General features: G+C 34.7%; 1 protein-coding gene across 49 annotated transcripts in view; it reads right to left on the reverse strand.

Annotated features, from left to right (window-relative positions):
- Positions 1-19,097, reverse strand: part of RIMS1 (regulating synaptic membrane exocytosis 1) — a 318,536-nt gene that overhangs the window by 32,756 nt on the left and 266,683 nt on the right. For 36 of the 49 annotated variants that reach the window (XR_010830507.1, XM_048077390.2, XM_048077397.2 and 33 more), the window contains one exon: positions 10,084-10,316. The exons of 12 other annotated variants lie outside the window; for them this stretch is intronic. Coding sequence is in view for 36 of the 37 variants with exons in the window: in XM_048077390.2 (XP_047933347.1) it covers positions 10,084-10,316 (233 nt within the window). In the remaining variant the exon portion in view is untranslated. Of the gene's footprint in view, positions 1-10,083; positions 10,317-16,524; positions 16,547-19,097 lie in introns of those variants that run through there. One more of the 49 variants, XM_066994714.1, reaches the window with a different exon arrangement.

The raw sequence follows: 19,097 nt of genomic DNA on the forward strand, positions 1-19,097 counted from the left end.
AGCTGGGTGAAATTTCTCAGCTGAATTTTTGTTTCAGTGAAAAAAATGAAAATAAAAAGGAGATCTAGCAACACTAAAATGTTTTGCAAATCAATACCTGTGCTACCTGCTGTTTGCATTGTTTTAAAATTTCATTCATATGTATTCATATTTAATGAAATACTCAAACTGCATTGCTTCTTTTCAAGCTGAAAATCATAAGCAGTTACACTTAAAGCCATTTTTCATCCAATTTTAAGACTTACTAAAAAACTTGAAAATTATTGTTAAAAAAATCCTATGAACATTATTTCATAATTGTAGTGTGTTCTGCATATTTCGTTGATTACGATTTGAAATTCAGAGTATCTAATATTATTATATGTGATTCCTCTGTATTGCAAAACCTTATTAATTGCATTATAGATATCTAAACAGATTTTGTATAAACACATTACCATTAGTTGTAGTAAAAGCAGCAAGTGATATTATCCTTGAAAATCCCTTAAAACACCTGCTGATGCTTTGTTTTCTCTTCGGTTACATTTACTGCTTTTCATTTGTATTCTATTGCTAACAGTTCTATTCCCAACCAAAAAAAAATATTTATATATATATATATATTGAAAAATCCCTCAAAGCTCACCTTCACATGCATGTTCATGTACAAGTGCTAAATAAGCTTAAAATAAAGTCTCTGAATCTAATGCTTCTTTTCATTCAGCTAAATGCACTTTAAAAAAAAAAAAACTCAACTCACTAATATCTTATTATCAAATGTATGATGATAGTTGTATTTTCTAAAAGATACAGAATTAAATAATTTCTTGCCCCTAATGGCTTTAAGAGATATGTTGCTCATATTGGAAATCCTGTGCTGGAATCAAAGAAAGAAGCTTTGCCCATATTTAGATGCAAAGTCCCACTTTGTCCTTGACTGAAGCTGCACTAAAGCTACAAGCAAGCAAGAAAAATATCAGGGGTGATCTGTAAAAGAAGAATGCAAAGAAAATATCAGTTGTGTTTTTGCAGGGAGGAATTCAGAGTAGTTGTAAAACATTTTTTTTAAATTACTGCAAATTAAACATTCTTCAGTTACATGAGAAAAATAATACCATAAATGGTTTATAAGAAATACTATAATATACTGGCCAGATTTCAAAATTTCTCTTTCTACTAAATATTTTGATCTGCTTTCTGGAACTCTGCATTACATTTAATAAAAGTATTGGGGAAAAGGCCATAGTGTGAGAATATGCAAAATTCAACAAAAGATGGTGATGTTAACAGAGTCTTGAGCACCATTTGAGTCGAGGATTGTACGTGACCTGTCAGTTCTGCCCCAGACTTCACTTAGACCCTTGGAAAAACCCTGTGAAGGAAACGCTGCAGATCCATGTTCTTCCCAGTTTTAAACTAGATAGCCTAAGCTCCCAAATCAATGCTTAAAAATTGAGTTGTTTCACTGTCTGAACAAGCCATTTCGTTCAAATAAAAATCAAAGTTTATGCTAGTTCAGAAAAGGACTGTTTGGAAAATAAATAAGGATAATTTCAGGTCTATCACAACTAGGCCAGATAATATGACTCTAAGCAAAGGGGGCTTTATGTTTTTGTGAGATGGCAATTCATTCCTGTACCTCAGTGTGAGCATATTTTTCCTACGGATGGCTGCACATACTCTAAACCTTTCTACAAAATACCACGAGTCTCAGAAAGCTACACATTGTGCACCTGATCAGGCAAGAAGTATGTGAAGAGTAATAAAATTCATGTTTAAGGATGATATTCTCTTAGAGATACACATTTATGTAGAAATGTTTAATCTGAAGACAAGATTTTTTTTTCCTTGCTGATAATACTTTGGTATTGCTCTATTTCCTTTTTCTGTCATAATTTTGATACAATTTCAACTCAGTGTTTATGCTTGCACAAAGCAAAATTTGTGAACACAGTGTAAATTGGATGAAAAAGCAAACAATAATCCTCTTCAAACAAAGCTCAGATACATACAGTACAAACTATGAGTAGGTCTTTTTAAAAAAACATTTCATAAATAATGAAAATAGAATAGAAACATAGCAGTGAAACTATACTTTTATTAAACATATTGGACATATTCTGAAATTATAGTTCTACAAGATGTATGCCATAGCTTAGCTAAAATCAAGATTGTATTTTTGGAAAGAAATAAATTATCCTAAAGCCCATGCTACTTATATACTGGAAATAGCCCAAAGTACAGTTAATGAAGTTCAATTACTGCAGTAATCTCTCTGTTAAAATGTACAGAGAAAGTGCAGATAAACAGAAAAGCAAATGAATACTTTTGATTCTGAGTCAACCAACAATGTAACAGGAGCCAAAGTCAAAATTTATATTTCAGGAAAAAGGAAAAGAACCACATGTAACAGTAACTCAACAGAGAGGCTGGACTTTGTTTGAAAATACTAGCCCTTATTAGGAAATCTTTTGGAAGATGAGTAACTAGAACTGAATTATGTTTCTATTAAGGGTAGTGAATTCCTCAGCTGGACGGCAACAGTAAATAAAAGAGAGTATGCTTACATTCACTCAATAGTTTCAAAGAGTTAAGTATCATTACCAGAACAAAGAGTTCCTCTTACAAAAATAATCAGGCCTTTTTCTTTGTTTTCTTCCTCCATTTTTTTATTTCCTTTCTCCTGTTGCAAAAATACTTGGGTGCATGAGGCGTTAGGAGGAAGCCCTCGCTGCTTTCAGTGGGGTGTCCTTTGCTGTGGGGTGCCAGGGGTAGAGCCCAGATCCTGTCACCATCTCTAAGGCACTATTCCATTCTGGCTGCTGCACTACAGACACTTTTTTTTTTTTTTTTGGGGGGGGGGTTGGCTGAAAGGAAAAATCCATCTTAATGTCAGTCTCCCTCCATTCTTCTTTTTGTGTAACAGAGTTGTTCTCCTCATAGATCACCGCAATTATTCAAAACAAACTCTAATGGCCTGCTCGGTGCAAAATACCAACGCAGACAGAGAAGACTTGCTGAGATAACACTAAGCAGCAAGACAAGGCTAATGGGTGAGGTGCAGAAAGGAACACCACATTTCCACTAGGTTGCAGAAAGTTACTTCTCAAGGACACACAGACTGATGCTAAAGAGGAGATCTGCAAAGTGTTTGCAAAAAGCTCTGCAAAAAAAAAGACCTGCAAAAAGGACTTAAGAAAATGGAGGTATCTGTAGGTAAAGAAGCTTGTGTAAACTCGTGTAAAGTGTTTTTGCAGAGATGCACACCCAATGCAAATACTTTGGAAATTCTCCTCTACAAAGATGTGAAGAAACAAGTGAATTACAGAAAGCCAAACTAAACCCATTGGGTAACTCTATAGCTGTAAGACTTACTGTAAGTCTGATACCTGTGACAATTTTGTGAATCTACCATCAGAAAATTTAAGATCTTGTAGCACAAATAAAAAATAAAAAAAGAACAGCATCAGAAAGGAAATCCTATGAAAACAATGACAGAATATTATGTTAGACAACAGGAAAAAAAAGGGCTGTTTCATCCCTACCATGTTACAAGCCTTGAGAAGTTTAAGATACCTTTCCTTCCGTTTTGACAGTTAGAAACTTCATTATAATTTCTAGACAGAGACAATGTTTACTCATGACTAATTTATACCCATTTGTTCTCATGCCACGGTTCCTGACAATGTTGCCCTTCAGCTTCAAAAACTCTTCTGCCTTTTTGATGTATTTTTCTCATTGCATTTTTACAGAGCAATCGTATCCCTGTCCAATCTTCATTTTTATTAGCTGATCAAATCAGGCAATAAATCATCCTTCAGGGTCTCTATTCCCTCAAACATCCAGCATTCATTTTCCTGAAGGCTGCGTCATGAGTATGCCAGATAAGCTGTCAGTGGTGCCTCTTTCAGTGATATTAGCATTTTCTTAGCTGTCCAAGGAAACACCTTCTCTGATACATCTAGGACAGCATTTGCCTTTTCCTTGGCCAGACCTTATAAATAGCTTATATTCATCCAGTGATTTTTATTACACCCATGTCTTCCTCTTCTACTCCTTCTAGATGACAGGGCTCCCAGATTGCATCTGGAAATCTTCATCAGTCATTCTGAAAGGAATGTTCTTGCAATCTACATTACCACATTTTATCTGAGTTCTACTGTTCTGGTCCCCAAGTACATCAGTCCTTCTCCTGTATCACCTGGAAGTGATGCACTTTCCAAATAGTATCATCGGCATATTTTGGCAACAAACACTCTGCGTCTTGTTAAAATATTAGCAAGATCTGCCTGTTGTTTTCGTCTTAGAAACTCAACAAAGAAGCCCTCTCTGGATCTTCTTTTAGTAAAACCAGTTGATGCCCCTCTCTTAAGCAATGTCTTCCTTGACTTCCAGATTCCTTACTGATCTCTGTGTTCTCCATCCAACCTAATAAAAATAGATGACTTACTGAAGTCTAGATAAAATTTGTCTACTGAACTTGTTTAACAATCAGCCTTCTTATCAAATAAATATAATTTTATAAGTACAATTTATTTCATGAAAAAAAATACTTAGAGGCTGAGAGTTAAAAGAAACATGCTCAGAAATGCATTCTTGTCATTTTTTACAACTGAATCTCAATCAATCAAAAATAAATGTGAAAAAAAATAAAAATACAAAACAACCCTGACTGCTAGAACAAAAGGCTGTTATGACCCTTGTAAAAAAAAAAAAAAAAAAAAAAAAGACAATTATTTTCCTGAGTTCCCTTCTTCCTTATGGAGGGAAACAATGTCTTTCTTGAGATAGAAAACAAACACCCTCCTTCTCCCAAAAGCCTTCACCCTTCAACATATTTAATTTCTAATTTATTATATGCTTTATCTGTCCTTATTACTATATTGGCCTGTATGAAATCTCTTGTATCATAAAACTACTACAAGGAAGGACAGAAAATTATCCCTACTTGCACCACCAAAATGAAAAACCAGATTTATTCTGGAAGTATCTACTCTGAAATGATGTAGCTCTGAAGGAAGATTCCTTTGCTTTGCTTAATTTTTGTTTCCCATGCAGTGTTTTTTCTTGTTGTTGTTGTTGTTGTGTTTTTTTTTTTTTTTAATCACAACGTAGTAGTGCTTGCTAAGAACTAAGTACTCAGTAATTTAAGTTCCTCCAGTGAACCACCACATTCTGCATCACTAGAGGACACTTTGTGAAATGGACGGTGTTGTCTTTTCTAAACATTTACCTAGACTTTAATCTTCCAATAAAACCATGAGAAAAACAGTTCTTAAGATTATTCCTAGAAAGTGAAATGCTGGACAGTCAAACAGATGAAGTTCTCTTAAAGCTACATTGAGCACACAAAAAGATCTCTCTTACAGCCAGCCATAGTGTGGAGATAAGATTACTAGGACTTCATTTCCTCACTTAGACAATGATAGCTTTTCTGAAATCAGGAATTTGGAGTTTAATCCAAGAGAACATGCAGAAAGTCACTTCTCCAATAGGTGAATTTCAGGAAATTACAAAAAATATACTGTAGCAGGGAATTCCATGTGAGGGCACATGCAATTTTTTCACGGGGAACTAGGTTATAAGATCCTCATGTGGTTTTGCTCAGATTGCCAGTTACTTCCTGAGTGAAGCAGACAGACAGACACTTAAGGATACCTTCCAAATAACCAGTCCACACACGCACAGAAATTTTTCCAGCCTGCTTTCACCTTGTGACAATACTTGATTTCAGCTCCACTTCACAGCACATAACCTGTCTGTGAGAGGTTAATATCTACAGCTTGACTTTTGGTTGCTGAAGTTAACCTTTTGAAACAGAAGATGGATTGCAAATAGAAATACTTCACTGTTGTTCACAACATAAGCATGGCAAGGTATTTCCATTTAGAAAAACAACATGGCATAAGTGGAACATGATAGTGGACAAGCTCCCCACTCTTCCAGCCTCCTTAGCTTTCCCCTTCTCTGCCACTCTTCTGCTCTCATCTATTTCAAAGCAGGTATGGGAACTATGCACAATATCCCAGGCAAAGTCTCCTCTGTGTATGAGATCACTAATGCTTCTCGAGCAATGCCAGTGGAAAACAAGTCAGAATACAGATGTTAATGGTGTTGAGAACTGTGCAAAAATAAAATCAGACTCAAAAGCACTCATATTTTGAAGAAATAGAACCTATGGCTCAACAGGCTTACCAGTCACATCTCTGGTGGTTTTGTTCACACTTATCTCAGAGCTGGCATTTTTTGTTCTTCTGTCTATACTAGTTATCATGTTCTGGATATCTTAAGTAAACACTTCCAAATTATTTTGTAATTCCTTTTAAACTTTTATTCTCAATGCTTTTGACAGAAAAGTTGGTCACCATTGGTAGTGACTAAAGAATGAAAATCCTCCAAGTCCCTCAATACAACAAACAAAAATACAGCCAGACAACCTGCCCATTTGCCTTACAGAGAAAAAACCTGTCTTGCTAATCCAGCAGGCAGTTGTATCAGGTTGAATATATGAAAGAGATGTGACACTACCCTATCTCTGGTAGCAAGACAGTGAAGATACGGTGGCAGAATATTTGCAAAATACTGTAGGAACTTTAACAAAACAGGAAAAAGTATGCTCCTAACAGCAGATGATCTTTCTGAACCCCTATCTGCTGTCTGGGGCTTAGAAAGTAAAAGGGAGGGATCCTTTCACCTTCTAAGGCACAACTCTGCATGTACCAGGAGACTTGGGAGGGTGGGAATACTTTTTCTTTTGGGGGGCTTTGCTTCCTTTTTTCTTCATTTCATTGTGATAGTATATGACATGCTGGATCTTCATCAAAATACTGCCAGCAATTACAAGCCTTTTTTAACAAACTATAAAATCTACCCAATTTGTAGACACTACAAACAAATCATACTACGTAAGGATTTCGTTATTTCAATGAACACTTACTAAAAGCATTATGAAGTCTTAAACATTACTGAAAGGAAGGTGCATAATTGAAAAGGTACTTTTCCTTGCAGATTAACATAAAAATGAAAAGTGATCCTTTCATTGACAATGGGCACAAATTCAGAAAAAAATATTTTCCAACAGTAGTGAACAATAAGTATGTACAGAATAATGAGATTACTGATCCTTCTAAATCTAACATACAAATGAATCTGCCCCTTGTATACAAAGAGGATCACACATGCATGCGCAGGCTCATTCACACACTTCTTTTTCTATTGTAAAGAATATTAACTCTTAGAAATAAATGCTACCTAGTAGTAGTTTCATACGCACTATATATTTAGATAAGATTAAACCCATGCAATGTGCTAGAAGCAAGAATTATCTACAAAAAGTGGATTTCAGCCATTATTGACCATTTCTTCAAATGAAAAATCAAGATGGAAGTTAATTTTACTAGCTTTGATGACGATAACAAACTGGAAGTTTGGATATACACGTTTCCCAGTAATATGGAAACTCAGATTGTCAAGAAATATCCAACCTTTTGTATTATTTTTGGTCTTCTATTTTGAGTTCTCAGAAATGAATAAATACAAATATCATAAGTATATGACTTTCAGTCATGCAAGTCTTAAAAAATAAAAAATAATAATAATTAAAACCAAACCAAACCAAAACTGACCAATTCAGAAAAAAAGCTATGGAGGCTACACATACATATATTTTTTTATGTATATTTCCTTCAAAATATATGCTCTGTCACAACAGAATAGTCTCCCCAGGGAAGTAGTCACTGCACCAAGCCTGTCGGAGCTTAAGAAGCGTTTGGACTGTGCACTTAGTCACATGGTCTGAATTTTTGGGTTCACCTGTGTGGTGCAAGGAGTTGGGCTCGATGATCCTTGTGGGTCCCTTCCAATTCGGGATATTCTATGATTCTATGATAACAGCACACCTTCAGTTATTGATGACTTATAGCAGAAGCTCATACCTTGCACCACCTCTGCGCAGGCCCATAGACCTCAATACCAATTTAAAAGCTTCAAAATGTGTCTGTCTATTAGAATTGACTTTCATATAACCATTTTTAAAGATCTAGTTTATATTGCATCATCAAAACAGATTTTTTTACTGTGAGTAACAGAGACATTATCAATTTACACACTCAGCATATTAAAATGAATTAGACCTTCTTAGAGTCCTCCTCCCCTCTCATAGATACACCATAAGAAGGAAGGAAAGAGTGTCCCTGATTTAGGGCATGAGTATTTAGTCTCCAACAATGGATTGTCTTTGGAAAACCTATAAAATCTCACGTGTATATTGTTCTAAATATACATATATTAATACAACTCACTGTTTTCTGACATAATTTAACTAAACAAATACTGACTAATAAAACATGCCACGTTTTATTTGCTCTGCTTTTACCAGAGATAGTACTGTTTGTCTGTACCACAGTGAGGCAAAGTAAATATCATTCTCAATTTTATTTTACAATCCTGAATAATATTTTTCACAATTTGCTGTTTGCATTTCATTATAACTTCAGGTGTTCCATTCCTTGCAAAATTTCTATTGTTTTGAAATTTGTATCAACCAACATTTGGAGAGCTATGGTATCTTTATGTGAAGAACGGGAACATCTGAGCTTTAAATAGACAATACTAGGAAGTGTTTGGAAGTCACAAGTTATATTTTAAGTTAATTACCAACTACACTATGAAGTTCATGCAAGGTAAATCATCACTACATTTGGTAGTCCCCTGAGCTTTCCTCTTAATCATACAGTCCTGGTTCCTGGCTGGAGCAGGACTACTGGATAAGATGGAGCAAAGATTTTCTGTGGCACAGCAAATCCTGTTTCAATGAGATTTAGGAGCTAGAGAGGAATGCCAGATCAAGTTACAGAAGCATTCTCACAGACAGGCAGAGTGCTAATAATCCTACTGCATTTTTGAGCAATACAATATTACTTAAAATTGTGGGCTTCAAATACACCTACTACACAGCTATCATTTGGTTCAACTGCATGATTATGTGTTTTCTGGCTTAAAACTCTCCTGAGCAGTATAGAAAAGTACTGAAATCATTTTATTAAAGCTGACTGAATTTTACATTCTCCAACACTTTTACTGCTCATCTATAAATAACAGGAAAAAAAAAAAAAGGAAAAAAGCTAAGATATTTGATAATATAAATAAACAATATTATAACTTACCTTAGTTTAAATTATCCTGACTATATGAGAGGAGAGCTGCAGTACAATTAAATTCTATGCTAGGCTGAAGCTTTTCCGCTTTTCCTTTTCTTTTTTTTTTTTTTTTTTTTTCCCCTCCGCTTTATTTTAGTAACAAAGAACCCTTAGGGTCAGATCCTGCTCGCACTGAAGACAAGAGCAAAAGTCTTCACTGGAGTTCAATAGGAGAAGGACAGTGACTTTAAAACATTTTTTTTTTCCTTTTGTATCTTTCTGTATGAGCTTTTATTCCCTTCAGGCTATACAGATATTAAGCTTTTAAGATTTCTGAAGTAGCACTAAAGAGTTGGAAGTCTTATGTTCCTAATGAAGCATCATGCTGTAGTCTAATTTATCTGAATTCACTGACCTCATTTTGCCAGTGTTGTTTTTAAGGAAAAATTATTAAATTTACTTTTGACTAACAAATCATAGGTAGCTTTTAAAACCACATTTTTTGGTACTACAGGTATTATTACAGGTATTAACCCGTTACAAAACTTACATAACTGACATTCATTTGCTCAGATTTCAATTCCTCCATTCATATTCAACTCTTCCACTAAAAGAAATTTTCTGTACATAAAAGTCTGCTCTTACCCAAACCATTATCCACTGTTGATACCCACATATGTCTCTGTATCTCCTTGCCTACCTGTAAACAAGGCTTCTAAGAAATTAAACACTTTTCATTTATCAGGACAGAAAGTTGTTATGGTACATAGTCTAAAAGGCATTTGTATATGGTTTCTTGTAGATGCCTAATGATCAAAGAACATTAACACCTCAGAAATTCTTTCACAGCTGGAAATTCTTCTCTCCTAAGTGGACTATATACATGTAACACAGATGCCACAGATGAAAGAATGGTAAACCACGTCTGGTGAGAGTCCTGCATCTGAAGAGCGTGCGTCTCACTCACCTGTTTGGCTAAGTTGAGATGTGCTTCTGCTCCTTCGAGACACTATGGCAACCACTTTGGCACTAAGGCTGGAACGCCTTTTCTTCCCACCTGTTCCAACCGTGCCGACAGCCGTGTCCGACTGACTCCCATCATTGTGCTCCAGTTTATACATCTCTCCGCTCACACTTGTGCTCTTAGTGATTCTCCCTGAAGTTCCCATCCGTCTGCCTTGCATTTTAGGAGTAAATGTACTACAGTTACAAAGTAAAAACAAACATGTTAATTTGTTTGCGTAGCAGTGCTTCCAAAAACCTGTTTTTTTCATTTAGTAAATTAATTTTAAGTCTTGATACATTTTCTTTTCTTTTGGTTCTCATATATAAGCTTAATTTGGATACTCTTCAGACTATATATTTCCAGTTTTGTAATTTGCTCTTCACTTCTGCGAGGGAAAAGAAAAATGAATGCTTTCCCAATTGTTTTTCAGACTGACAGAGATACAGGCAACACTGAATTTCACATAGAGCCTTCCTGCATATATCCCCAGAATACAGAAAGCAATAAAACAGCAATTTTACTGCCAAAGAGAAAGGATACGGGACAAGAGAATACATGTAGGTTAATACATTTATCTTGTAGGCACTGTTCACAAAAGCCTTAAGACCTACTAGATATAAAGATATAATTTTCTGTATTTTCATATTTTATAGAAAGAAGAGATAACATGCAGTATTCTGTATGTTTTTGCTCTCTCACTTTTTTGAAAGGTAACTACAATACTTGCAGTATGAAGGCAAAGCAATTTTGAGGCAAAAAAAAACTAATAACCCCAAAGAACTTTTATCGATTGATAGAAAGACAAATCTCTCTGTCAGTTCTGTTTGTTTTTCCTTAGCTATCATATTACAATTGAATGTTTCTATATGAATCCTTTTTCTGATCCTACACATGGAGGCTGGATGAAGTATTCAGAAACGTGCTCTGGAGAACAATCTCAAATATGCACAGGATGTACTAATACACAGTCACAACACTGCAATGAACAAGCGATGCCCTTGCTCTCACGGTAATGTTGAGTTAGTTATCACTCTGCAGAGACATGGAAATTTAAGCTGCAGTCTGACTCACTTCAGATGTAGTTGTTAAATCAGCCTAACAAGGAATATTCATTGTATCATAATTTGGTATTGCTGATTAGTAGGCCTATGGGCAACATACTAGTGATGGCCAGCCCCAACCCCCCATCACCCTTAAAAAAGAAAGAGAAGGGTTCGTTATCCCATTGCAAGTTTCAGACAGACAGGAAATCTTGCCAGGGAGACATGAAGGGGTCTGTGTGAGCAGAGATGACATCCCGTGACTTTGATGGATCTAGAACCTGCTAAAGCATAAATCAGTTCCTTCCAAAGACACATCTAGGGAAGTTTAAGGTGAGGATCATATAAGTTGTGTTTTACTGACAGTTACCAAGATTTACTAATGAGTGACCATATGTAAGAGCTGATAAAAATAGACTATTTTTGGAAGAAGCTGGAAAAGTCATGTCCTTGAATAGGCAACACTTAACAGCAAGGGACTAACCAGTCTCTGCATAGGCATGTACCCGTGTTCAGCACTTAGGATCTGCCCCTGTTAATTTCAGATTAAGCAAAACAACTACAGCATTTGCATAAACAATGTGCTGTGTTGCACAACAGTGCTCATGAACACATTTCAGTGGACCACCTGAGGCATGCTCAGCTTAAAATAGGTTCTCCCTTCTTCCCTCCTATCCCATTGCAACTTTAGTAACTGGTTTTTAGTTTTGCACGGCAAAATGGAGGGACACATATTTTGACATTTCTATGTAATGTTCCCTTGTATTTTACTGGAAACTCCCCTCCCAAACACACACACACACACATATATATTCAGTTTCCTTAGGAAGTATTTTAACTACACTTTTCACTCTTCTGGAAAACAAAAACAACAAAAAACTACTTCTTTTCATTTAAAATTAGTATCAAGTTGAGTAAAAAATGCATTAGTTTCATTTTTCAAAATAGAGGGATTTCTCCCTGAAAGCTATCAGCAGGGAGTTATAGAACTTGTGATAATATATAAATGGCATTAACATCATCACAGTCTTAATGTCTTGACTGCAAAATCTTCTCACATGAGTAGTTCTTTTGCTTAAGCAGTAGCTTAAATCTTCATACCATTAGGTTTGTGAAGTACCCATGTTCTTGCTTTAATGACAGACAGATTTTCTAAAATATTTTAGAATCTGTAAGCACAATTTTATACAGATAGTCCAAATAGTAGAATTAAACACATGAGACTTCAATCCTGTTGGCTAGACTGACTGCTTAAAAACATGCACAGTACAAATAAGGTAGGTTTGGACTGAGAAGAGTTCTGAGAAGTGCTTCAATCAGAAGCATGTCTGATACTGGTGGAAAACATCATCCTGGGAGCACTGTATATTGCAAAACTCAGCCTTAAATACTGTTATCTTCTATTACTAGATGGTAATAGAAAGATAAGAATTGGTCAGACATGGATCAATCACTTAACTAACTGCCTTTGAACTACTGATGATGTAATATACTACCTAAATAGGTACACCTCTCATGAAACTGTTTCTTGTCTGTTCTATATGAATATAAAATTACTTATTGTCATCAGTCCTTAGTGAAATTTACTGTATACATAAATTTGCCTATGCCGTGCTTTTGAAAAACACCAGCACTATTGCTTTTTTCCCAGCTCTATAACAGACAGCTTTCAATTCAGGTAGCTATGCTTTAGTAAATAAACACTCTATCAAATGTGTGCTCACCAAACAAGCAATGAATTAAGTGACCTTTTTGGAACCCCTACAAGAGGAACTTTGTTACAGTTCCAAAGTTACAGACAGCACTTCTCAATCTGAATCAGTGTAAACACACAAATAATAAATATCTGCTAATCACACTTTCTTTCTTTACCTCTCCACAAACACTGCAACATGAAAAAATATAAATCAGGATTGCCTGATTTAGAACATAAATGAACATTATTTAATAAAATAATTATTGTAATAATTAAATATAATAATTTTATTGCAAATAATTTATATTATTTAAGAACATAAAAGTCATTATGTTTCAAATAGCAAATAAATTTTAAAAAGCAGTGATGAACTCTACAAAGTTTATGCTGAAACTTCTGATAAAAATATTTTTCTACAATTTGAAAAGATTTAGAGAAGTTTATTGTTCTTAATTTTGGGGCTGGATATAGTTCCATCGCTCTTACACAGATTTTTGGCTATGGCAAGCAAATCTTAAGAAAAGTTTTCTCTCTAAAAAGAAGTGGTATCACCTACTTGTACACTTATCAAAAAAATCTTAGAAATAGAGATCTAATGCAAAATGTGATAACGCTGTCTAAATATGCAAACAACCTGCAGCAATAGCTCAGAGTGGTGTGCACAATCCCTGTATTTAAACAGAACCATCGATCCCTAATTCTGTATAACTACCGATACTGGTTTGCCAAAATCATTCGCACATCAGCCAGTTTCTGAATCTTGAGTCCTTTTTCTTCATCAGCTGAGGAGAGAAATCCTCTTACTCATGCTCATAGGTAGCAAGAAGGCAACAGCATTCATTTTGTGGTGGAGGAAACACTGCCATTTCAGAGTCAGACCAAAAGTACAGTCTGATAACTGGGAAGGGCAGAACCTCACAGGTCTCATTTTCAAGGATCCTACTAACTACTTTGATTGGACATGGATAATTCCTTTCCACCAGTTCTTGGAATTGGATTTCAATGACTATTTCTGTGATGCTGATGATTCCTTCTATCCAAATCTTTCTTTCTTAGGATTTTGTTCCCATTTGGAGCCATAGAACCTTGACAATTCTGTAACTGTGTTTAGGAATCAATACTTTTTAAGAGAGAGAAGAATTGAAAATACCTCTTTCTGTTGAGAGCATCTCTTGACATTTAATTGAGCAATATTGGCATGTAGTTTATTGAAATATTCTTTTATAGAATGTATTGTTTACAGCAATAAAAATGAATGACCTATAGAATCTGCCATGCAATTAAATAAACAGTTGTTTATCCTACTACTGACTTTGCTCTAATAATTTCAAGCATTTATGGATATAATAAATACTAATCCTATGATATTTTTATGCCAATCTTTACTTTTTTGTACAGACTTTCATGCTCAAACCTCACATTATCTAATGATAAGAATTTAGGGGTCAGTGATGTCTACCAACTGAGAAATATGAGTTGATAGTATTGTAGATTAAAGAAAATCCCATTTTTGGAATATTAATTTCCAAATTCGAGGGCTATGAATTTGTGCTTTTGGATTAATGGATAGATTGTTTTTTTGAAGATACACCTAAATTTAAATTTTCATTGTTTGCAAAAGATAGAAGGACTTAAAAATTCACCTTAAAAAGATTTAGGTATTTGGAATTCAGATTAATCTTCTGCTTGTTTTTACCATACAAATACCAAGTTCAACTTTCCTAGGAAATATTTTCTGGTGTACTTCTGGTACAAAGTAGCCAGTAGTTTGCTAGAAACAGATTTAATGGGATAGGATCTGTATTCTGAGGATCAAATCGTACAGCTGTGCAGTACTTCCACTTGTCATAACTGAGCAAACAGGGATAAAGATTAAGCTTCCTTTACATTCACCTAATCCCTGGGCTAGTTTATTATTTGATGTTTACTGAAACAGTATCAAAAGAACAGACAGTTAAAATTCACTCTTGTCTAATTGAATACCTTTAGAACACGATATTTTTCCATTCCATTACTGACTATCACTTAGAGACATAGTTCCTAGCTCACACTGTTACCTTCATCAGTATGCTTAGGGTTTAATTTATGAAGCACAAAGAAGCAAAAGACCTGCATGAATGTACAGATTTACTTTTGCACTTAGCCATTCCGATAATAATATACCTAAATCTTTATTTTTCTTTACTAGACTTTCTGGGATTATTGACATATTCATTAAAATGTGGATATAAGTCTTTTGCAAGCTAAAATTGGTAAATTTTTAAGTTATATTGTCAATTCAAATCTAGTTGTCCTAACAACAAACAAATAAATGAATACAGTTTTCAATAGCAGGATAAATAAGAGTAACATATTAATCAGTATACTTCATTTATTTCTAAATGAAATATTTCACCTGCATTTTTATTTAATTTTATTTTACCAGCTTTATCAATTCTTTCAATGACTTCAGCAAAAATCTTATGCTATTCCTAATTATTGGCATATCTGTGCATCTATTTTACAGATGGAACTCATCTTTCAAAAGTACTGGAATAGCACGTATAATTTAACTAATTTAGCACTAACTCCAATACTAACTTTAGCACAGCCCAAATACATTCTGTTCTCTTACATTTTCTTCTTTTTAACATGGCATCCCATTCAGTTTTCTGACTGTTGCTTTTGATTACTACTTCTATGCCATGCACGATACATTAAGATAAATGAACCGAGTGAATAGTAGCTGTATCTCAGTGTAAACGTCCTAAGTTTGTTCAAAAGTTTTTACTGGTATTCCTACAAGTCTTTGATTATGTGCAGAATTAAAAAAAATTCACATCCGCAGAAGCCTATTTGTATCTAGGGGACATGATATAATGATTATATTTTTCCTGATACGTCAGATATTTTTAACTAAATCAGTAAAATATGGTTTCAAAAAATAAACTTTACAGTTATTCATCCTGCAAAAAGAGTCACCCAACCATTATATTTTTAACCTAAGTGACACACTAAAGCGACGGTCCCCTTGACCCAAGCCAGAGAGTGGGACGAGAGCGGCTCGGAGCTGTCCTTCAGCACCAGCCTGCTCCCCGCGAAGGATGGAGTGCTCTCACTTTTCTGTCAGAACTTACACACTCAAAACTGATCCTATCTGTACTACACAAGGTGAAATCCAGACTGTGGTTACATGACAGCAATCAGATTTGTGGAAGGAGGCAGCGCTTTCAGTTTTGCTAGCTGCCACTACCTGCGAGTGGTACTTCACTTCTGTCTGTGGGAATGAAGACTGAACTATTTAGATAAAAAAAATATTCAGAGTAGCATGAGTTGCAAGCTGACAGAAAAATTAACCCTGAAGTAAATTCTATAAAATGAACACAGTGTAAGGACAGTGTGGACTACATTTGCTTGTATTAAACTATAGCATGCACAACTATATAAAACTGAAACAAAGCCAATTGCATGTATTAAATCACTGTACATTTTTCCTCATACAGATATCTAATACATATATTCAAAATGAATAAAAACATACACCAAAAAAAATACATAGATTGAGAAAATTATTATACAGGTACACACTCTAGTTCCCAGTAACTATCTACCAATAGATAGATATTGCCTGAAAAAGAAAGATAGTAACACACTGGAAGCCAGAACAAACTTTGCCCATAAACTCACCTATATAAAATCTGGAAGTATGTCCTTTCAGGGAAAAAACCTTAAATGATCAGCCATTGCTAAAATTACAGTATTAATTATCTTCATTATCTTAGACTCACTAATGACGTACAACAAAAATACTTTTTAGGTGTTTATTTTCTTGATCATTCATTTTTACTTCATCCATTTTTCAAATAATGCAAGCCATGAGTAAACAAGTAATCCCCTGTATTTCTTGCAGTACAGATGATATTTTAATGTAAGTTCTTTCCGAAGAGTTGCAGTAACTTAAATCTTTAGACAGAATCCCTGGCCTTCACCAGCATGAGCTAGTAAGCTTCCTTTCTCTTCTGTTGAATGCAGAATCACGTACTAATTCATAGCCTCTATGGCACCCTTTTGCAATGAGGTAACTCATGAATACTAATAACCTCCCAAACATATAATAGTTATGGACCAAAGAGAAGATGAGCACTCCTTTAATAATGAGAAACATTACATTTCTAAAAATAATCTACATCTTGCTATTAGTATTGTATGATATATAATTAATAAATCCAAACTCAAAGTACCTATCCACAAATTGCTCTGTCAGTCTTAGAATAGATAGCCTTATTTACCTATGATAAATAACATTGCTGTAAGATTAATTACTATGCAATTTATGGTATTTCATAAATTAATTCAAACATAGTGCTTTACAAACCAAAGGACAAACACATATCCCGTATTAAAATTTAGTAAGTCAAGAGACGTTTTTAGACCACAAAGAAGTTGATTCAATGAAATAATCATTGTGTACAGTCTGTACCTACTGCAACTACATATCGATCTAACATGCACATTGATCATATATTACATCCATAAAATAGCTATTAGAATCAGAAAGAATTTTCTTCTTCTGTAAAATCACTACATTAGAGTTGTTATAGTGTATTACAGTAGCTGAAATGCAGGAACTTGTAAATTATATCTGTTCAGGGCAATATTCCTATTTTGTCAAAAAGACTTCCCAGTGACTCAGATACTTCCACTGGAATTAGAAAGTCTCAACTCCATTGTATTCAATGTGTAAACTCTCACTGAGGTAAGGGCTGGGGAAAATTTAATTCCAGATGTCTCTGGGAGCTTAACTGATTCACATCCTTCTTTTGAAGATTAGGAAATTTCCATGTTGGAATGTAGTATCAGAATCTGCTTTCTGCAAATGCCTGAGTAACACACCGACCAGTGAATTGTGCAAGTTTCACAGCTCTCAAAGATCTCAAGTTCACAAGATCTCACAAGATTTACAAGTTTTTAAACTTGTAAAACTAACATTCCTCCATGAAATGAAAGAATAATAAGTCCATGAGTAACCCTTAACGTTATAAAAAATCAGCAGATTTCGAAGAACATTTCAATAAGTTAATTTATACTCTCTGAAGCAAGCACAGAAATTGTCTCTGCATGCAGGAACCTGTGTGTCTGTGTGCATACCCATGGCACTATCAGCGTGAAGACAACTAATCATGTGAATCATAAAATGAAACCAACACAAAAGCAGTTACAGGGACACTACTCCGAGTTAAGTATTGCTATTACTGCTGATGTGGACAGGCTAATGGAATCAAAGGGCAAACAGCTTCATTGACCCAAACTTGACAGCAGATATATGGGTATATTTTAGTGTCAAAAGTATGAAACATAGCAAGCATATAAATGTTAAATCTATATCAAGAAATTAGGTATCGGGGTGTGCAGGTATGACAAAAACGTAGAGTTTTTTACACTCACCACTAAATTGAGAAAACTTCTTTCAGTAGCAAGAAGGATGAATGCACCAGTTTTTCTTTCTTTGTACAGCATTCAGCATAGTATTCTCCCTGTCACATCAGGTTGTATTGCTTTTTCCCCACAAATGCATGAGGTACTACTGTACCTGTGATCTTACTGCTCGTCATGTAAAAAGGCTAAATCATCAATATGAATCATTCGCTGGTCCTTTACAGAAGTAAATGGTAGCAACAGGTAACAGGCAAAAAGTAGGGAATGAATGGAGGAGTCAAATATAAAAGGCTAAATGATACAGTGGAAGGACAGGAATAACAAAGAAAATATAGAAAATATGTTAAAAAGAAATTAAGACAGAGGTAGACCAGGTGAGAGCTACTCTGAAGTACAGGAAAAACTATTTTACTAAATTTCTTCATGCTAAAAATAACATGTGCTGCCTGTTAAAAATGCTACAGCGCAATGTTCTCATAATAGTTTGTGCACTATATTTTATCTGAATCAACTGCAATAATTAAATGAAAAACTAATTAAAACTATTTTTCAGCCTTTTTCAAATCATGAAGAAAGGCTGTTGGTAACATGACAGTTTCTTTGAAAGAGGAAGCATAATTAGATAATTAAAAATGCATAAGCAATGCTTCATAGTAGATTTTTCATGTGCAGATGTTCTGAAGGGATTAAAGACTCCACCTTCCTCCCTCTCGGACAGAGGCATAAAGCAGTTTATAATGACGGATTTGAAAAAAAATCATTATCTTTAGATAATGAATAATTAGAACATTAATTACTCTGGCTTCACCTTGGTCTTGTACACA

The sequence above is a fragment of the Anser cygnoides genome, chromosome 3 (genome assembly GCF_040182565.1).
Source record: "Anser cygnoides isolate HZ-2024a breed goose chromosome 3, Taihu_goose_T2T_genome, whole genome shotgun sequence".
NCBI lineage: Eukaryota > Metazoa > Chordata > Aves > Anseriformes > Anatidae > Anser > Anser cygnoides.